The sequence below is a fragment of the Trifolium pratense genome, linkage group LG1 (genome assembly GCF_020283565.1).
Source record: "Trifolium pratense cultivar HEN17-A07 linkage group LG1, ARS_RC_1.1, whole genome shotgun sequence".
NCBI classification, from domain to species: Eukaryota; Viridiplantae; Streptophyta; class Magnoliopsida; order Fabales; family Fabaceae; genus Trifolium; species Trifolium pratense.
The window spans coordinates 7,796,637-7,815,812 of record NC_060059.1 but is presented as its reverse complement, the minus strand read 5'-3'; the positions used below and the strand labels follow the sequence as shown (position 1 = coordinate 7,815,812).

The 19,176-nt window shown below is 30.1% G+C and overlaps 3 protein-coding genes, 1 long non-coding RNA gene and 1 other non-coding gene across 5 annotated transcripts; 1 reads left to right on the top strand and 4 right to left on the bottom strand.

Moving 5' to 3' along the window:
• Nucleotides 1–5,278: 5,278 nt before the first annotated feature.
• On the bottom strand, nt 5,279–5,984 carry LOC123897117. Its single transcript, XR_006804831.1, has 2 exons — nt 5,545–5,984; nt 5,279–5,432 (listed from the first exon to the last, which is right to left on the bottom strand). It is a non-coding gene; the product is annotated as an uncharacterized LOC123897117 (long non-coding RNA).
• A 3,174-nt stretch (nt 5,985–9,158) lies between these two features.
• Nucleotides 9,159–10,356, top strand: LOC123898254. The gene is made up of 3 exons (XM_045949163.1): nt 9,159–9,601; nt 9,941–9,992; nt 10,183–10,356. Exons 1-3 carry the CDS (start codon nt 9,293–9,295, stop codon nt 10,272–10,274), a joined length of 453 nt encoding a protein of 150 aa, XP_045805119.1. The 5' UTR covers nt 9,159–9,292; the 3' UTR covers nt 10,275–10,356.
• A 1,008-nt stretch (nt 10,357–11,364) lies between these two features.
• LOC123913651 (ethylene-responsive transcription factor LEP-like) lies at nt 11,365–11,799 on the bottom strand. The gene has a single exon (XM_045964460.1). The coding sequence runs from the start codon at nt 11,797–11,799 to the stop codon at nt 11,365–11,367; it is 435 nt and encodes a 144-aa protein (XP_045820416.1).
• Nucleotides 11,800–12,378: 579 nt separating this feature from the next.
• TRNAG-GCC lies at nt 12,379–12,449 on the bottom strand. Its single transcript has one exon. It is a non-coding gene; the product is annotated as a tRNA-Gly (tRNA).
• A 1,139-nt stretch (nt 12,450–13,588) lies between these two features.
• Nucleotides 13,589–16,565, bottom strand: LOC123898623 (cytochrome P450 78A7). The gene is made up of 2 exons (XM_045949634.1): nt 15,532–16,565; nt 13,589–14,219 (listed from the first exon to the last, which is right to left on the bottom strand). Exons 1-2 carry the CDS (start codon nt 16,504–16,506, stop codon nt 13,599–13,601), a joined length of 1,596 nt encoding a protein of 531 aa, XP_045805590.1. The 5' UTR covers nt 16,507–16,565; the 3' UTR covers nt 13,589–13,598.
• Between the last annotated feature and the right edge of the window lie 2,611 nt (nt 16,566–19,176).

Below are 19,176 nucleotides of genomic sequence, written 5' to 3'. Positions count from 1 at the left end.
AATCATGGTAAAATATTACGGTACAATTTTCATGCCGATTTTCTCGAAAATTGCTTCCGCAATCAACATAATCTCACGACACATCTTATATTATGTTTTTCGTGTTTTCACTAGTAAATTATGGTGAGATCACATTGTCCAGTCCGTCCTTTAATTTGATATTTATCTAACAACCAATAAAAAAAGTCACATTCCTTCAAAAAAAAATCACATAAATAAATTTGCATGCGATGTCTACTTTTACTTCACATAGTACATATAATTTGTTCTCATTAATTGTTAGATAAATATTTTCAAATTATAAATACTTTTTAAATTTCCGGCAAAAAGTTGCTTCTTAAAGTGAACAAAACGAAATAATTCATTTTTAATAAAAAAAAAGAACAATTAATTCTGATGCCTTATTGTGCATGATTATAAAAATATAAAAATTAGCCACGTAACATCAAACTATTTTTTAATATATAAAAAGAAGTGGATGATAAATGTTTGATATACGGTGCCTCCAACCATGAGGACAAAGCATTAAGCCTGAAGTTTGTGGTGTTTTCAGAAAGAGACATATTCCTAGTTACATATTACATGGATCCATCTAACTATCACTCAACACCAACCGATTCAATTAAATAAATTCCAAATCAAATAATAAAAATAATATCCGAAACTAATAGTTTTTGGACTTTTATGTAAGTGGCTGATTTGGTAGAGGGGTACTTTCCAAGTTCCACGTGTGTGTATTTTTCTTTATTTTTAATTATTATTATTATTATATTTAGTTTCAATTTGAACTTCATGCATTGCAAATAAATAATGTTGTGTGTACAAAAAACTAAATGGTCTTATTCACCAGATATTTTTGTTGAGGGGTCCGGGAAAAAACTAATTGTCTTTTCTTTTTGGTTGATTAGGATATTACTATACTAATACCACTACACGTAATTTTTCACGCTTATATTCTTTTAACTATTTTGATTTTTTAAATTAAATTTTATAACTTTTTGAAAAAACTCACGATCCTTTCAAAGAATTGGCGATCGAAAGTTGGTCAAATGGTTAGTGGTTTAGGTAATATGATAGAGGTTCCGGGTTTGATTATCAATTTCATTGTAAACCCAAAAATGGATGGCTGATGAAATTGAAAAATACAAAATTGAAAAAAAAAATGAAACAAAGGGTAACTTGACTTTTCACATATGATAGATGAAAAATCACAGCAACATTGTCACATTTAAAAAATGAAAAAAAAAAATAGTTGTGTTGAAAACTTGATTATACAACTAATAAGATCAATTTATTTTTGTGAGTAACTAAATTTTTGAAATTATGAGACAAAATTGGACCCTATTATTTTAGTGATCAGAATGAAACTTCACTCTTTTTTCTTTCTTTCTAAAAAGAGTTACAGTACAAACTCAATTTTTTAATTTTTTTTAATGAAAAAATGTTGCCCTCCTATTTTGAATCTACTAAGGCCCGAAAAAATGTTTGATCTACTAAGGCTTAAATACAGTTTTACCCTCCTATTTTGAATAAATCGGAATATTACCTCCTCTATTTTAATTTTTTTTTTGCCCCCCCAAAATTCTGCACAAAATCCGCTTCTGAGCCTCAACTTCAAAGTTTCGCACGTAACTCAATTTTGATCAATAATTCACCAAACTGGTACCAAAATGACCGTAATCGAGTTAGCTTTCCATAGAATTAAGTCCCACTAAATTTAGAGTTACAGAGAGGGAGAGTATTTATCGATTTAGTGCAGACCTATCCAATTACTAATGATGCAGAAATATGCTTCTGACCTTCAAATTCAACATCTTCTACTGAACACATCGTAACTCCAAATTCGATGAAATTGAAATTCCAACAAGGTTAATTTCATTAGCTTTACGGACATGTAAATACTATTAAAAAAGGAGCTACAAGGTGAGAGACATGATGAAAATACCAGTAGTAGGTCCATATACACGATAATTAATTTGGACAGACCTTCACTAAAACGTCAATTAATCTCTCTTTGTAACTCCAAATTTAGTGGGATTTGATTCTATGGAAAGCTAACTCGATTACGGTCATTTTGGTACCAGTCTGGTGAATTATTGATCAAAATTGAGTTTCGTGCGAAGCTTTGAAGTTGAGGCTCAAAAGCAAATTTTGTGCAGAATTTTGGTAGGGGGGCAAAATCCAAAAAATTATAAAACGGGGGGGTAAAATTCAGGATTTTAAAATAGGGGGGGGGGGGTAAAATTCCGGATTTTAAAGTAGGGGGTAAAATTCCGATTTATTCAAAATAGGGGGTAAAACTGTATTTAAGCCTATTATCAATTTATAACTTCTTTTCGGGCCTCCTAGTTGTTCTCGCGCGCTCTAGGAAATTTCAAAAATACCCTCCCTTACTACTTAAGTAGCGAACTCAGTGGGTGTAAAATTTGAGAAAACATAATTGCATCATAGGATGCAAACTGAGTTCGCTACTTAAGTAGCGAAACTTGTAAAATAGAGTCGAATGAAAAGTGAAAAAAATACTAGATTTTATAAGGTTCGCGTCCTAGGATGCCAATAATTTTTTCCCAATTTTTTCTATTTACACACTCGCATTCTGCATTGCAAGGGAGGTATAATTGGAAGGTCGGGAGCGCATGCAAGACTCGAAAAGTGGAATTCTCAATTTGTTAATGACTCCCTTTTCAATAAGCCCAAAAAATTAAAGCAGGTCCATACTCCATGGGCCCTAAACTTTTTTATTCAACATTTTTTTCTAAAATAATTTATTTTCTCAAATTCCTCACCTATAAATTTATCCTTTGAAAGATAGTCATTGAATATGTTTCAAAATCTTGAATGAAGAATTACAATGTCTACAGTTGTACATGGATTACCTTCCAAAACTTGAAAATATTATTAGTTGAAGGTTGAAACATATTATGAATGACAATAATCAATATTTAAACTCTGTATGGATATAAATATAATATTCTTATTTATTTATAATTTTGTGCTTCAATATCTATATGATAATATTATGGGTAATGAATTTAATGCATGCATGCAAAAATTGCAGTTGATTAATATGAGCAAATATTGTCGTTGAATATGAATATAGCAATAAGCACGAATCTAATGCGTATGTGCAAAAGTTGTCGTCGATGAATTTGAGTAAAAATTGTCGTTGACTGACCAATCTAATGTGTGTGCGCAAAATTTGTCATAGGTGAATCTAATGCAAATGTGTAAAAATTGTCGTTGATGAATATGGGCAGTTTTCTCAGGTCAAAGAATTGCTTTTGGAAGAAAGATTTTCAAAAAGTTGCTACTGAATTTTATTTGATTGTCGTTATTAATTTGTGAAAAGATAATTATTCATGATCTCGATTGTTCCCATTTGATCGTGCACATTTACTAAGGCTAGATTATAAAAGGACACTTGTACTCTTGGTCTCGTGTCGTGTGTATCATAATGCTAATCAAATCACAATTTCTTATTTAGTTTAACTAATCTCATGTAAATGTAAATAGTTGTAGAATCTTTGACGTTGCTAATAACATATTAACTTTGTCAATTAGGTCAAATATCATCTTAATTAGTTTGTTGTGTTGTTTTTATCTTTTCTTTGGGAATGTACCCTTAATTGTACGTCACCCAAAAAAAGTGTGTTGTGTACCTGCACATGTGCGTCTATATGGTAAGAAATGTTTTAATGTTTGGGCAAATTTGTTTACACCATCAATTTCAATATGTTTGTGTAATGTGTCAAATTGAATAATAAGTTGTCAATGGTATGAAGATTAATTATGTGAATTAAATCTTTTGATTTTATTTACCATGTCATTTTCTTTTGATTTTGTCAACAATTATATGCCAAACAAACAGCAAAGTTGACATTCACCAAATGTATACTTTGAAAAGAAATATTACTTACACATTTTAGATAAATATTTAAACAAAAATGCGAATTTTACACGCTCAAATTTTAATATTGCAACGTGTAAAAAATTAACATGTGTAAAGTCCTAAGAAGTGCATAAAATCTTGAAAAAACACATAGGTACATTTAACCTGTGACAAATTTTCATCCATTCTAAATGTGGAGCTTCTCGTAATAAATGATACTATAATTCACAAAAAAATTCTACAAACAAATTAAACACAATACATCTATAAAGATTTCTCTCCCCACCCCCTGTATTTCTTTTCTACCCACTGTGTTTCCATTTTTGTCATTGAATAAATATTTCGGAACGCTTTTTTCGATTTTTTTTACCTTAGAAAAAATCTTCGGAATGTGTTTTCTGAATTTTTCCCGAATTTGAACTATTTTTTTTTGGAAAACACGTTATGAAGTTTTTATATAAGGGCAAAAATGGAAAAATGGGGGTAGAAAAGAAACAAATGATGGACAAAGAAAAATTCAACAACTTTGTACTCCATCATTTACAAGACTATCTCAATGCTATCGATTTGTAGTTACAAAATTATAACTTCTTTATTGAATTAAAAAAAAGTTTATTATTAATTAACGAGACAACATACTATCATATATGTATGTATAAAAGCTTGCATATACATTTGATATGTTGTTGCGCGAGTTCGAACTCACAATTCTCTCTGCCATTTCTCAATATATATATGTTGTTGCATAGACATTTGATATGTTATTGCGCGAGTTCGAACTCACAATTCTATGAGTGAGTTAATTGTCAAATCCATCATAACTCAAAAAAGAAATGGCGACAATAATCCTCTTATACATACGAAGTCCATAAGATGCAAATTGATCCTTAGCCGGAGAGTTGGCAGTTACGTGAACTCTATGAAGTTAGTTTCGAGACTTTTTAGTAGAATGCCAATACAAACCGGAGAATGGCATAAGATATGAGTTATTAGTTGAGTTCAAAAATAAAACTAAGGTGATAAAAAATTTGAGAATAATGAAATCTTAATTTTTTTTTATTGTTGATGATTTTAAAATAAAAAACCGAAGATTTTTGTAGTAGCTATCTTAAAGATTTATCCCCAAGTTCAATTTAACCACAATGACCCCCAGAAAATCTATATATATATAAAGGTTGATAAACTTTACAACCCTAATTGGAAACCCTAATTAGCTAACCAATTAGTGCTTAACACATTTGCCTCATATCTAATTGTATGTTGCCACCATGTGCTTGTCTTGGCCCAATGATCATGTTCCACATACAACTTTGAAACCATCTATATGTCACACATGCAAAGCTTCACATGACAAGTGTGTTGGTTGTGAGATGATAAACTTTGAAACCCTAATTGTAAACCCTAATTCATTGGCCAATCAATGCTTAACACATTTGTCTCATGTCCAATTGTATCTTGCCAACATAGGTTTGTTTTCATCCAATTATATCTTGCCACTACTTGCTTCACAAAGTGCTTCACTAAGTCAACTATCACATGCAACCTTCCTTCTATTACTTGCTTCATGTGACATATGTATAGAAGTGAAAAAACAAGTGGCATAATGCATGTATGCCTTCACAAAGTGCTTCACAAAGTCAACTATCATATGCAACCTTCCTTCTATTACTTGCTTCATGTGACATGTGTATAGAAGTGAAAAAACAAGTGGCATCATGCATGTATGCCAATGAACAAGTGTTTTCCATAGATGAATCCATCAACCCTATATAAACCAACTCCTCCTACAATTTCAAACCCATCATTTTCACTTTATCTCCTTCAACTCACACACTCCCTCTTCTTTTTTTCATTGAATTCTACTTTTTCTCTCCTCTCTATTCATTCACCTTCTTTCTCTTATCTCTCTCACACCTCTCCATCTCTCCACCTCACTCACATTTCTAATCTCACTCTTACTCACACACACCACACACATCAATTTCTTCCCTCTTTACTAGCCTACATAACATTAACAATATAATTATGGTTATTATTGACACTCATACCTATATTCTTCTATATCTATTTATAAATACTTAAAACAAGCAACTAACATGAGAATTTCAAAATAAATGATTAGACTTTGCATCTACTATGTCAAGAATTAAGAGTATATCAACTCTAAGGACTATGATTATTATTGACACTCATACATAGATTTTTCTATATCTATTTCTAAATTCCTAAAACAATCAACTAACATGAGAATTTCGAAAGAAATGATTAGACTTTGCATCAACTATGTAGAGAATTAAGAGTATATCAACTCTAAGGACTATAATAGAAGTGTAGCAACAAATACATCCCAAAAAATGTAAGAATATTGATTTACTCATAGACCTCCATATTGATTTACTCATAGACCTCCAAATTTTGAGTTACAATACATGAAGAACTATTATAAATTAGAGGTAACTTATGCTTTAATAATAGGTTATGCCTTTTGAAGGTAATCGTTAAAGCTACGGGTTTAATAGAGATATTTGAAGTATATATGGGGTGGGGAGATTAAATATCATATCTCTAATCCTCTTGATTGTGGCGCACGATCGTTGCGACATGATACTATTTCAATTGCGACGTAAATGATGTCCCCCTTTGATAATTCCCGCATGTTCATGACTAACTTTTTCGGCTAATAGCATCCATGATTGGTATATAAATGATGTCCCCCTAAGAAATTTCCATATGCTTATGACTAATTACCTCGGCGCATAACAACCATGATTGGTATAGAAATCACGTTCCGGCGAACCCGTGCAACGCACGGGCAGCCGACTAGTTTATGATAACAAAACTTAGGTTAGGAAGTGATTAGTTAGAGTTTTGATCTGTCATTCTTATTTGCAAAATAAGTACTTAATAATTTGAATATATTGTTTGAAAAATGAGTACTTAATATTAACGACAGTGTATGGTGAAGAAACCACGTGGACGTTGATCAAACATACACTTCCAAATAATCTTTCCTCATCTAAGATAATCTCAGTAAGAAGTATAGTAGTAATAAAAAAAGAGATTAGGTGAAATAATGACAACAAAATTAAATATTCTCATTGGGTTAGTATTGTATGGTTATGAACAAAGTGTAGTTAAAGGCTTGTTTTTTTTAAAAATTATTCATCTTTCTTTTGGTTTCTCATCAATATTTTTATCGAAAATATATAATCTTGTTCAAGTAATCGTAGATGTGATCATTATTTTGTCACATTATCTTTTAAAATGTTTTATTTCTTCTTCTTTCTTCTTATTAGATCAAGATAATGTCGATCTAAAACAAGAGAGATTAATGAGTAATTTCTAATCTAAGTAGCAGTTACATTAGGACTAGTTTATTCTGACTCTCTTGCTTTGGATCAATATTATCTTGTGTACTACTTCTTGGGCTAAAAGTTGAACATTATTTCATTACATTATAAAAGTCTAACTCTTTTCGCTAGCTGGTTAGACCAACTTTCTTGATAAATAAATCTATTAATGAGTAATCCATTAAATTATTAGTTTCTGGCTTTATATGTCATCGAGATTATAAGTATTTAAAAAAAAAATTAATTGGTCCATATAATTAGCCACTTACACTACAAATTAAATTCATATATATATATATATATATATATATATATATATATATATATATATATATATATATATATATATATATATATATATATTAACAACATCCAATAGATTTAATTCTAGCAAATTATGAAACGGATAAATATAAATAAAATTTAAGATAGTTAATTTATTTATATTTGAAATATTATCTATTTGACAGTGCCTACAAAATCATCAACTGGTTTACTCTTTAGTCGGAAATTGGAAGGGTAGTTACATGTGACATCTTGGTTTTAGAATAGTAGGTAGCATTGATTTAATAACTTCAATTCTTTGTGTTTGGCAGTATTAATTGAGACTATGAAGTGCTACCTGCAGTCTGCAGAATATAGTCAATCACATTCACTTCACTTTTTTTTTTATTAAATCTTTCAAATATATCACTGATTCTAGCGGTCCAATTTCAAAAAACAATGTGACAAAACCAACACAGCATTAGAGTACTAGATAGAAGATGACATAGATAACTTGTTAGCAAGTGTTTAAGATTTTGATAATGTAATTTAACTCTCCATTTTTTTACCAATATCTTCTTGGATGTGATACCATTATAGTAAACTTAATTTATTTATGTTGGTAAAATATGTAATGTAACATACCCTGGATTTCAAATGTAAATGGTTAAGTCTCACATCGACTACGTGTGGAAAGAATGTTGGATTTATAAGAGAGATGACCCATTAACCTAACACCTTAAGGTTTTGGGTTGGGATGTGGTGTCTCCCTCTCTTGTGCTCCTGGAGCATTGACACATTGTTTCTCCCGAGCTCCCTCGGACTCCCCAACAACATAGCAGTATAAAAACATGATATTCACTCAAAAAAATTTAAAGAGTTAATAATATGACTTTGTCTTGTCTACGCGAGCTTAGTTCACATTGCATTTTATATGCAGGGATTGAGATTCGAATTCCGAACACTACATTTATCCACTTTAAGGTATAATTTTTAGCCATTAGATAACTTGACAACAACAAAAATATGACTTTGTCTTAGAAAAAGAATATGAATTTGACTTATTAAATTACTTATTTGAATTCGGGTTTTTTAAAACTTAAACATTAGTTTCAAGGCGGATTAAAATGACCTAAAATGTGGTTAATTACCTTAAGATCTTACTAAGTCAAAGTCAATATCCTTACCCCGCGGTCAAATTTTACTTGTCTCGCTATCAAACTCTAAATTATTGACCCCTTTCACTGAAAATAAATCAGATGGTTAATACAAAAAAGAAGGTCAAGATATAAAAAAAAAGTTGGTTGATTCTACTTTTATTTTTCATTTATAAAAGGTTGATTTCATTCATGTAGATTCCTTCTTACATTATGGGTGTGTTTGGTTTTGTGGAAAGAAAATGGAAGGAAATAAAATTATTAAAACCGATGAATGAACTTAGACTAACTTTAGTCCAAGTTAATCCATTGATTTCCGTAATTTTCTTTCCTTCCACTTTATTTTCTTCAAACCAAACAAAGCCTACACTACCTTTTCAAAATAGAAAATAGAAAGTTCTTAATGACATTCTTACCAACAATAAATAGTTTAAATAAATGTATTGACAATATATATTACATATAGATATTTTGGACATTTTTCTATTAATGATAAAATCCCATTAAAAAAAGCTACACTATCAATAAAAACCAAAATCCTAAACAAGGAAATTTTGGAAAATCTCATTTATAAATAAGCTTAGTGTGTAGCAAATGAACAATAGAGCACAAGAGATTATTGATTGTGAAACATGGAAGAAATAATGAAAAAATTATCAACTAAGAAAGAAGAGAAAACAATGATTTTCTATGTTTGCCATCCATGTTCCTTTCTTGAAGAAGCACTAAGAGCTTTCTTGAAGTGTTTTGGTATTGAATCCACACAAATGAAAGAAGAGGAAAACTCATCAACATCATTGCTCAAATCTCATGCATGTGCATCTGATTCTTATCCTATGGTAGCCTCAGAATTATATCAATGTTCTTCATCGAGTAGCAATCAGAAAAGCTCACAAGAAGATGTTGAAGATCCATCTGCATCCGCATTTTCTCAAACCCTTGTATGTGTGTTTATATTTATATTTATATTTATATATTCATCTATTTAACGTTTTATATATGTTAAATATAGTTATCGATTATTTCATTTTCTCTATATTATACGTAACAAAATACAAGCAAATGTTGAAAAAAAGAAGTTGAATATTGTTGGTCAAAAGTTTGAACCAAGCATATTTAACTTTTTTTTTTAATGTATTTTATTTATATTTTGTTACGGAGAGAATTATTATTTTGGTGGAAAAAAAAGGAGAGAAATATTTAGTTTCTTTTATAAATTTGTTAACCAAAAAATCTTTCAACATTTTTGTATATATGATGAATTTTTCTATTGTTTGCAGAATCTAAGTTCAATGGGAAGGGGTGGTCCTCGAAGGACTCCACCTACCCAAGGTACACCACCTCAACATAATTAACTTCTCATGTGTAATTAGTAATTATTACCAGTAAGTTTCAACCATTAATTTAACTGATTCTTTCTTTTTTTTTTTTTTTTTTTTTTTTTGCATTTCTTAATTATAGTTTTTTTTTTTGTTGCAATGATATTTTAATTAGTTTGACGATGATATTAATTTTTTTCCAGGTGTGGTACTCTACAGGGTCTTACTCTATGGCCAGGATTTCAGAATAAATTTGCATATGCAGTTTTTCCTCTTAATTTACTGTTTTAAGTAGCTAGTCTAGATAATTAAACATTTGCAGGTTAAACATTTGTCTAAGATGCACTAGTAAAATGGTCTTGTATAATATATAAGTGTATTTTTTACTAGATCAATATAAATTACATAATATTTTATTTGATTTAGTAGTGAGATTTTTTTTTATCAAACGGTAGAAACTAAGAGCATCTCAAATAATAACTACGGTCTCTACAATATCAACCATGTCATATTTACAAAACTTATACACATTTTGCTTCAATGATAAAGAAATAATTAAAGTCTTCGAAAATTTAAAAGAGACCTTGTAAAATGGGGCAAAGATTATTATATAAAAAAAAGACAAAGAAAAATCTAAAAAAAATCTTAAAAAACTCTTATTTAAACCGACCCTCTTAAATAAACCAACATTAAAGTAGTTTAAATAAGGTACTTGATCTATGGTATGAGACAAGCACAAATAAAAATCTGAAAATAATACATGGTATGAGACATAAGATATATTGGGGGTGTGGAAAATCACTCCCAAATTATGGAGGATTTATATGAATCTTTAAAATTTAATTTATGTTGTTATAATATTTTTAAAATTGAAAATATATTAATCATAAGTATTTATTTATTATTTTCCATAAAAAAAATTCTCTAAAACAATGTGAACTCTATTTTCCCCTCTACTTGTCTTTCTCCAAAGTTCTTTCATCCATTTCAAACTCGAAAACAAAGTGTATGTGCGAGAGAGTTTCACATGTTAGCCTATTGAAAATCAATATAGTGTGATGTCTCTGTCAACTGAGCTATGTTTACGGGGACTTTTCGCTCCTTAGTTTATTGTTAACTTAGAAATCCACTTAACAAAAAATTGAAATGAAGTATATGTGTAATTCAAACCATCACATAAAAAATACAATCAAATAGAGCAGCTACAATTAGAATGATTTTATTTTGTTAACTCTTATGTTATCAAGTGTAAAAGTTCTGATAATTCGAAAATCAGCCAACAGATAAGTAAAGTCCGATAACGAATGAATATAAGAAATAAAAAGTTTGAATTATTGATGCTATTTGATAAGGAGCAACATTATGGTCTCATGGGAACCAAAAAACTATAAAGAACAACTACCAGAATTAGAAAAAGTTTGCAAGATAGAAGCAATAACAAGAGATTCATCATCACCACCATCAAAACCAACATTCATCTCTAGCATACAGATTGCATCTAACACTTGGGTAGGTTGTGGAGGTGCAGGAAGTAATAATGACAAAGGAGGTTGTGAATGAGATACAAAAGGGTAATGAAAATTAGTTCTAGCATTATCAATACCACAAATATTAATAGATGAAAAATCATATGCTATTGCAGCTTCTTCAGCAGTGTTAAATGTGCCTAACCAATGTCTCTCTTTAGTATATGGATTCCTAATTTCAGCTGCATATTTTCCCCATGGTCTTTTTCTTACACCAAGATACATTGTTGATCTTCTTGAGGTTCTTCTAATTGGGTTTTTGTATATCAATGGGGTTGGGTTGATATTTTCCATTGGATTATTACTCTTAGTATTTTGAGATTAAGGACTGAGATATGTATAAATATTGATGGAATAATTGAGGAAGCATAATTTAATTATTATTGGTAACAAAAAAAACACTATAGTACAAATTCCATTAAGTATTTGGAAGTGGAGCTATGAACAATATGGTGCTAGAGGACATAGTGTTGATATGATTTTTTAATATTTTGGTAAAGTGGGGCAAGTAAGAAGCATATTATAATCATGGATTATATATATATGTTTCTCTAGTGGCTGATTGTTCTTGTTCATTTCCCTGGTTTTCCTCACAAATGACATAATTAGTGTGAGCATAAATGCTTAAATTGATGCAAATGTTGTTTTGCAACATATTGGTAGTACTAATTAGTTTCTCTTTGTTGTCAGTTAGATCAAAGAATAATTTGGATCTGTGTTCCTAATATAAAATGAAGCTAGAAAAACTAATCTACCACATTCAATTGCAAAAGAAAAAATATAGGGAAGCTCAGAGACATTCATTTCATCCAAGATTCAGGATATGAGGTGTTACCCAACACCAAGAATATTATCCATCATAGCTCCCAAATTTGCACCAGCCGGGAATCGAACCCGGGTCTGTACCGTGGCAGGGTACTATTCTACCACTAGACCACTGGTGCTTTGGTGCTTTGATGTCTTATATATTCGAATTAAACTATATGATCAATATAATATATCAGGTTACTTCATCGATGTGTTTTTTTTTGTGTGTGTCTGTATTATGTATATCCGTTGTAAATTATCGTTCTACAATTCATTCATTAAACGATTCTTTTTGCCAACTAACCATTATACAACTATTTCATAATTTCTTTTTAGTCAAAAAAGAAAACTACTCCTTCATAATCATATAAAACTCAAACTCAGTTATTATGAAACCACAGAAATGCATGGTGGTTTTTGTTGGAAGCTGGGATTTAACCGACCTAGTTAGAACTTAGAAGCTATAGCTAGCAAAGAGTGAAAGACCATCCATGTCTTTTTGACGCGTGCTTAACTGCCTTTTCGATGCAAATATAATTAATATTCGAAGTCATCATAAACTTAGAAGTTTTCATATTTAAATGAGGCTTGTTGATGAGTTTATAAGCAATATTTTGAAAGATATTATTTCAACGAAGAAGGAAAAAAAATATCATTTCTCCTTAAATTTTTTATATAACTCGTTATCCTTCATTTTTTTTTTGTGCAAACAATGCATCTCTGCACAATTATGAAGATTAATAAGATAAATTTAGTTAAAACATTGTCTTTTTTTTTTTTTTTTTGAAATTTAGTTAAGACGTCATATCATATAGACATTGTCATACAAATGCGATATATTATTTTACATTGGATATTTATCTTACATGTATACAAGTTGAAGGCAAATAAATGCCTACTTATTTAATTAGTAGTAATATCATATAGTATATAGTAGAACACCAGACATAATAAAAACTAAAAAGGAGCGACATATCGTCACCATACCACTCCATATAAAATGGATAATTAGCAATCAATTTTATGATGTATCCGAAATCATTAAAATAAGATAAATAGTTTATCTTTCTTTTAATTTAATGATTTACGATCAATTATCCCATGAAATCGATTGTATATAATCCAAGTCCACATTTAGAAATATATTTTACCTTTCCGAAATATAAATTTTTAATATATATATATATATATATATATATATATATATATATATATATATATATATATATATATATATATATATATATATATATATAGATATATATAGTACTATAGATTCTTAGACTTTAAACAAGCCTAGGAATAGCCACACCTTTGAGAGGGTACTTCATCTCACAAGATAACTTGAGAACCTCACTAAGATCAATAGGGTTAGTCATATCTTGCACCCAATGAAACTTGTGAACCAATCTAGCAACCCAAAGACTCACAGTCACAAGACCTAGGTTCCTCCCAGGACAAACCCTACGACCAGCTCCAAATGGTGCAAGCCTCAAATCAACACCCCTCACATCTACTTCAACACCCCCTTCACTCTTCATAAACCTTTCGGGCTTAAACACAAATGGATCAGCCCAAACATTAGGATCATGGGTTATAGCCCACATATTGACCATTGTTGTAGTATTGGTAGGGACCACCATCCCATTGCTGAGCTGGACATCTGATGTGGATAAACGGGCCCATGAAAGAAGAGGCCCAATTGGATGAACACGTAATGTTTCTTTCACTATGGCTTCGAGATAGGGCATTTTTGTAACATCAGCATCTGTAACGTGGTTTTTGTTTCCAACAACGTTGTTAATCTCTTCAAGAAGCTTTGTTTGGATTTGTTGGTTCAAAATAAGTTCTGCCATTATCCATTCAGTAAGAAGTGCCGTTGTATCGGTGCCACGAAATATCATCTCCTGTAATTATATTTTTTAGTATAAGTAAAATATTTGAACAAAAATAGAGATATGTTTTTTATAAGCGCAAAAAAAATAGGAATATGATTTGATTGCGTAAAATTTTATTTTCTTAAAATCAACGAACACATTATCCAAAAAAAAAAATCCACGAACACAATTTATATTTAAAATGCAAGTTGACAAACATAGACATCTTGATACATGCAAAGGAAGAGTGCGTTTCAAAAACACTAAAACCCATGACTATCATCATAGGATTTGAAGGTAGTCACATGTTTTTCGTATTTGTCTCCATTTTGTCCTCCACTAATAATGAAAATGTTTTGACTTGAGAAAAAAAAACACTACTTTATTTATAAGAGATTAGTCAACGAAAATTGAGGTATTTCTATTTTATTTTATAGACCAAAATATCATCTTTAATTTTGAGTTTTGACCCATGTATAAGAACAACAAAAGGAGTATTTCTTTTTTTAAAATTCATGAACATTGACCTCTTCATAAGTGAAGTTCTAGAATACTGTTTAACTTTAAAGAATGGATGCAGATTGAGTGCATTCAAAGACCATGACTGCCTGCATGCAGTCAGCAAAATCAAGGCCGTCTGATGGAGATCAGACGGTTTAAATTTAAAGTCAGAAACTTTAATATTTTAGAAAAATAAAACTGCATCAAGATCTATGCGTTCAATTTTGATCAGACGGTAGCAACTTCTGACTGCAGCCTGACTGCATGGTTGCTGACTTCATAGGATCCAATTCCTTAAAGAATAGATTTTATGTTGTTTTTTGGGTCAAGAAATAAATTTTAATAGTATAGTTGTTACCTTTTAAGTGCTCATTTCTCACTTTATGGTTTTCAATTATTTGATACACATTTTATTTGGATATTTACCAAAATACTGAGTTAAATAATCTTGATAGATTTACAAATAATATTTATTAATTTTTAGACTTATTAAAATTATCCACCATAGTACATCGATTAATATTTAAATAACATGTTTATCGGAGTTTTCACATCTAATATCTAACTAAAAAAAGTCCAATATGGACTATTGCCACTTTTAGTAAAATATCATGTTCTTTCTCTTTTTCTTTCTTTTGACAAAATTTAATATTTTACTAAACATAGCAACTAATTTGGTCTATTTTTTGAAGTCCATATTAGAGAATTCATATTTTATTGATTCCTTCATTTATTTACTAGCTAACTGTAAAATAATTGATAACAAAGTTATATATAATCAACAAATTCAACCAATATTGAAATGAAAGAGAGAAAATAAATACTATAAAAGAACACAAACCCAAAGAATGGCAATGATGTCGTCGTCTTGGATCTTCTCGTCCCCATCAAGAGAGAGTAGAACATCTACAAAGTCAGAGTTATCAGATGTCATTTTGGACGAGGTAGCCATTCGATGTTCATCCAAAATCGTCTTGACGAATTTCTTAACCCTAGGAGCAAGAACTAAACACCTTTCACGAATATGATAAGGATCATAAAAGAAGCTAATCCATGACACGAAATCAGACCAACTGAAAGCTCCTAGGAGCTCAAACCCTTCCTTCACCATCTCATGTAGCTCTTTAATGTGACACTGTTCTCGGTTGTAAAGTCTACTTCCGAAAACAGTGTCCATAATGTTATTAAGAGCTGCATCTTGAAGGTGTTTTCTTAAACAAACAAATCCATGCTTGGATTGTTCATAAGCTATGGAGTTTAACATGACGGTGCAATCTAGCCTGCGACCAGCTTCGTGGGCTATAATGCGCCTTGGAGAGAAAAGGTGAGTTGATGCAACCCTACGTAATGAACGCCAATAGGTTCCGTTTGGTGCAAAACCAATGGCTCGACTAAACATAAGACTTTTAGCGGATTGTTTAATCGGACGGTTTGAAAAATGTGGCGAGTTCAAAATTTCGCGTGCTATGCTAGGGTTTGAGGTGATAACTGCAGGGGTTGAGCCTAAACTAAAGGCCATGAGTTGTTTTGTGGTTGATAAAGCTGAAGCTATGGATGCAAGTGTTCGGTGAGGTAAGTCATGATTTAAGGCGAATAAGATGCCAAATATCGGGAGACCTTTTGGTCCTTGTATATGAATTTGACCCATTTGGTTCCTTTTATTTCTCCAAGCTATACCTCCTTTTGGGATAGTCCATTTTAGAAATGCAATGGTAAATAGTGTAAGTAGGATCACCAAGAGGAGATTGTTAAGTGGTATGATTGGAATTATAAACATAAACCAGTTTGTGTCTAATGAAGATGAAGGTAAACCCATTATATAAAGACAAGGGAATGAAAATAGAGGATTTGGAAGAGAGAAAGATATATATGGGACTTAGTAGAGAGGATTGGTGTTGCTAGGAGAGGTGAGGAAGCTTGGTATAAATAGTGGTACTTGTGCATGCATGAAATGGAGGTTTTTTTTTGGGTAGGGTGAGTTTGAAGATATTCGTATTGAGTGAATTAATTACCAAATTGACTACTTACAAGTGTCATTTTAAGCAATGAACACTTACACTTCTCAAAATGTGATCAGTTATATATTGATTTTTAGAGTAAAATAATATGAAGACTAACATTCTAATTAATTATTATATTCATTTTTAAGCGATCCCCATACTAATTGAAAGTAGAATAAATAAAACAATGGGCAGTCACTTATTTTAATTCTTTAGCAGCACAATTTTAATGAACAAATTTTTTTGGTAATCCAATAAAAATGGAACCTTAGGCCATGCTTTTAATTGATATATAAAGTCTGATACAAATATTTCAATTGAATGTGTCCGCAACTCTTTTAGAAAATTAGAGATCAAAATAGTAGTTTGATATATTATATAATTTAATTGATTTATTGAAAAATGAGTGAAGTTTGCCCTATTATTTTTTTGTTTGCCAATTCTATATATATATATATATATATATATATATATATATATATATATATATATATATATATATATAGTGTAATCATATAAGCAATGAGGTTATTACTAGTTTGCCCTATTAGGGTATAGTGGAATTTGGATTGGAATTCTCAAATAAGATCTTGAATTCGAGCTTTATAAGTAGAAAAAAATATGATTGTGAAAAGAGATTATATTAAAAATAATCGGTAAATTTTATTTTATCAAGAAGACATGTGATTTTTTATTTTATTTTAATTTCATGGGTTTTTTTTTTTTTTTTGAACAATTTCATTGGTGTTTTGTTCATTTTAAAATGGGAAAAGCCCGTTGCGTGGAAATGGGGTTAGAGGTACGTGGTGTTGCTGAGAATAAAATGTCCTGTTTGTTTTTATTTAATTTGCTTTGGCTATTTTGCCACTCCCTTGGGACTGTGCAATGATCAAATTTTATTGTAGAAGAGCAATTATTTTATTGTAATTGAAATGATAATAAATTTAAGAAAAAATTTAACTTTAATTACAAGTTTTAGTTAAAAAACTTATCATTCACTTAAGAAATTCTCACTCATTCCCAAATTATAAATTACTTTGTCAATTTAACGCAAATAAAAAAACATGATTATTTTCATACAGAAAATAAAAATCATGAGTTACTTTACAATATTATATTTTATTAATGACATGAAAAGTAGTAGTATAAATTAAAACAATTGGATGAATAGAGAATAATAATTACTTTTTTAAGTGACTTTTTAGAATAATAATACTAGGATGTGTATTTTTGCACATTTTGTTTATATTATACCCTTAGTTTTAACCCACAAGTAAATTTTTATTTTTTTTCACACATTTTATCTTTCCAATAAATTTAATATATTTATATGCCAAAAAAAATTAATATGTTATGTATAAAAAAAATTAATTTTTCAAATATATATCATTAATTAGTTGACCTAATTAGTTTTATTGAAAAAATAAGAGTAATTGAAAAAATTATGTTATTTGAACAATTACTTTTTGACAACCACTAGACCGATGGCGAGTTCCAACATGGAAGACTTCGTCAAATTTTCCATGATACACAAGTTGTAAAAAAACATCATAACGAATACGAATTTTATAAAATCTACTGTTGGATTGAAAATTTATATCCTATAGATCATCCATGATTTTTTTTTAAAAAAATAAAAGTCATTTGATTTATTATTGGGACCGATCAAAATTAAAGGTTTATCGATTTTTATTGAATACCGTTAATCTTAATGGGCCTTAATGACATATCAAATAATTTTTAATTTCTTTAAAAATAAATATTGCTGATCTATATGATATAAATTTTCAAACCAACGATAAATTTTATAAAATTCATATTCGTTGTAATGTTTTTACAACTTGTGCATCATGAAAGACTTAATAGTGTTAGCCAAAACCCCTCTAGAACTACCAAAAATACAAGGCAAGTAAAAAAGTTATTTAAAAAGTTAAACTGATTTTTACATGAAAGGGTTGTTAAAATATCACTTCTCTTTATAAATCGAAGAAACTGAATTCTGCTGTTGAGCCCTTGAATGTCGGATCATATGGTGGTCCGTATTTTATTTCAAGGCTGGCGTGTGTTAGGGCGGGTAGCAAGGTGGACATCACGTGTGTTTCCCTATCTCTTCGCACTCACGTGCACTCGAGCTATTCCATACTCCATTTTTAACTCCCAAAGGCAAATGCAAATTTCAAAGTTCAAACAAGTGGGAATGGCTCCTTTTGCTTTTAGTATTCATGACTCATTTGAAATATACTTCTCGTGTCAAATAATGATAAGATTTTTCATCAAGTTTTCTAGAAGACAAAATAAATATGTAGTGAAATCCACTTCTCATGTTCAAATTGATCTAGGGTGACTATGACTTTCGTTGATAAAGTCATATTTTGAGCTTATAATTTATAGTTTATGATCGTACATGGATGATCTTGTTGGTGGTGTTTCTCTTTTGTTTTGTTAAATGGAAGGTGGATTTTGTATTTGCAAGTGCTCTGACGATC

What these genes read in the sequence shown, in the direction of transcription:
- LOC123898623 (XM_045949634.1), bottom strand. Translation starts at nt 16,506, where the DNA reads ATGGGTTTACCTTCATCTTCATTAGACACAAACTGGTTTATGTTTATA. An exon ending in ACATCATTGCCATTCTTTGG is followed by an intron (nt 14,220 to 15,531) that starts GTTTGTGTTCTT and finishes ATATAATTACAG; the next exon opens with GAGATGATATTTCGTGGCAC.
- LOC123913651 (XM_045964460.1), bottom strand. Translation starts at nt 11,799, where the DNA reads ATGGAAAATATCAACCCAACCCCATTGATATACAAAAACCCAATTAGA.
- LOC123898254 (XM_045949163.1), top strand. Translation starts at nt 9,293, where the DNA reads ATGGAAGAAATAATGAAAAAATTATCAACTAAGAAAGAAGAGAAAACA. An exon ending in CCGCATTTTCTCAAACCCTT is followed by an intron (nt 9,602 to 9,940) that starts GTATGTGTGTTT and finishes TATTGTTTGCAG; the next exon opens with AATCTAAGTTCAATGGGAAG. An exon ending in AAGGACTCCACCTACCCAAG is followed by an intron (nt 9,993 to 10,182) that starts GTACACCACCTC and finishes ATTTTTTTCCAG; the next exon opens with GTGTGGTACTCTACAGGGTC.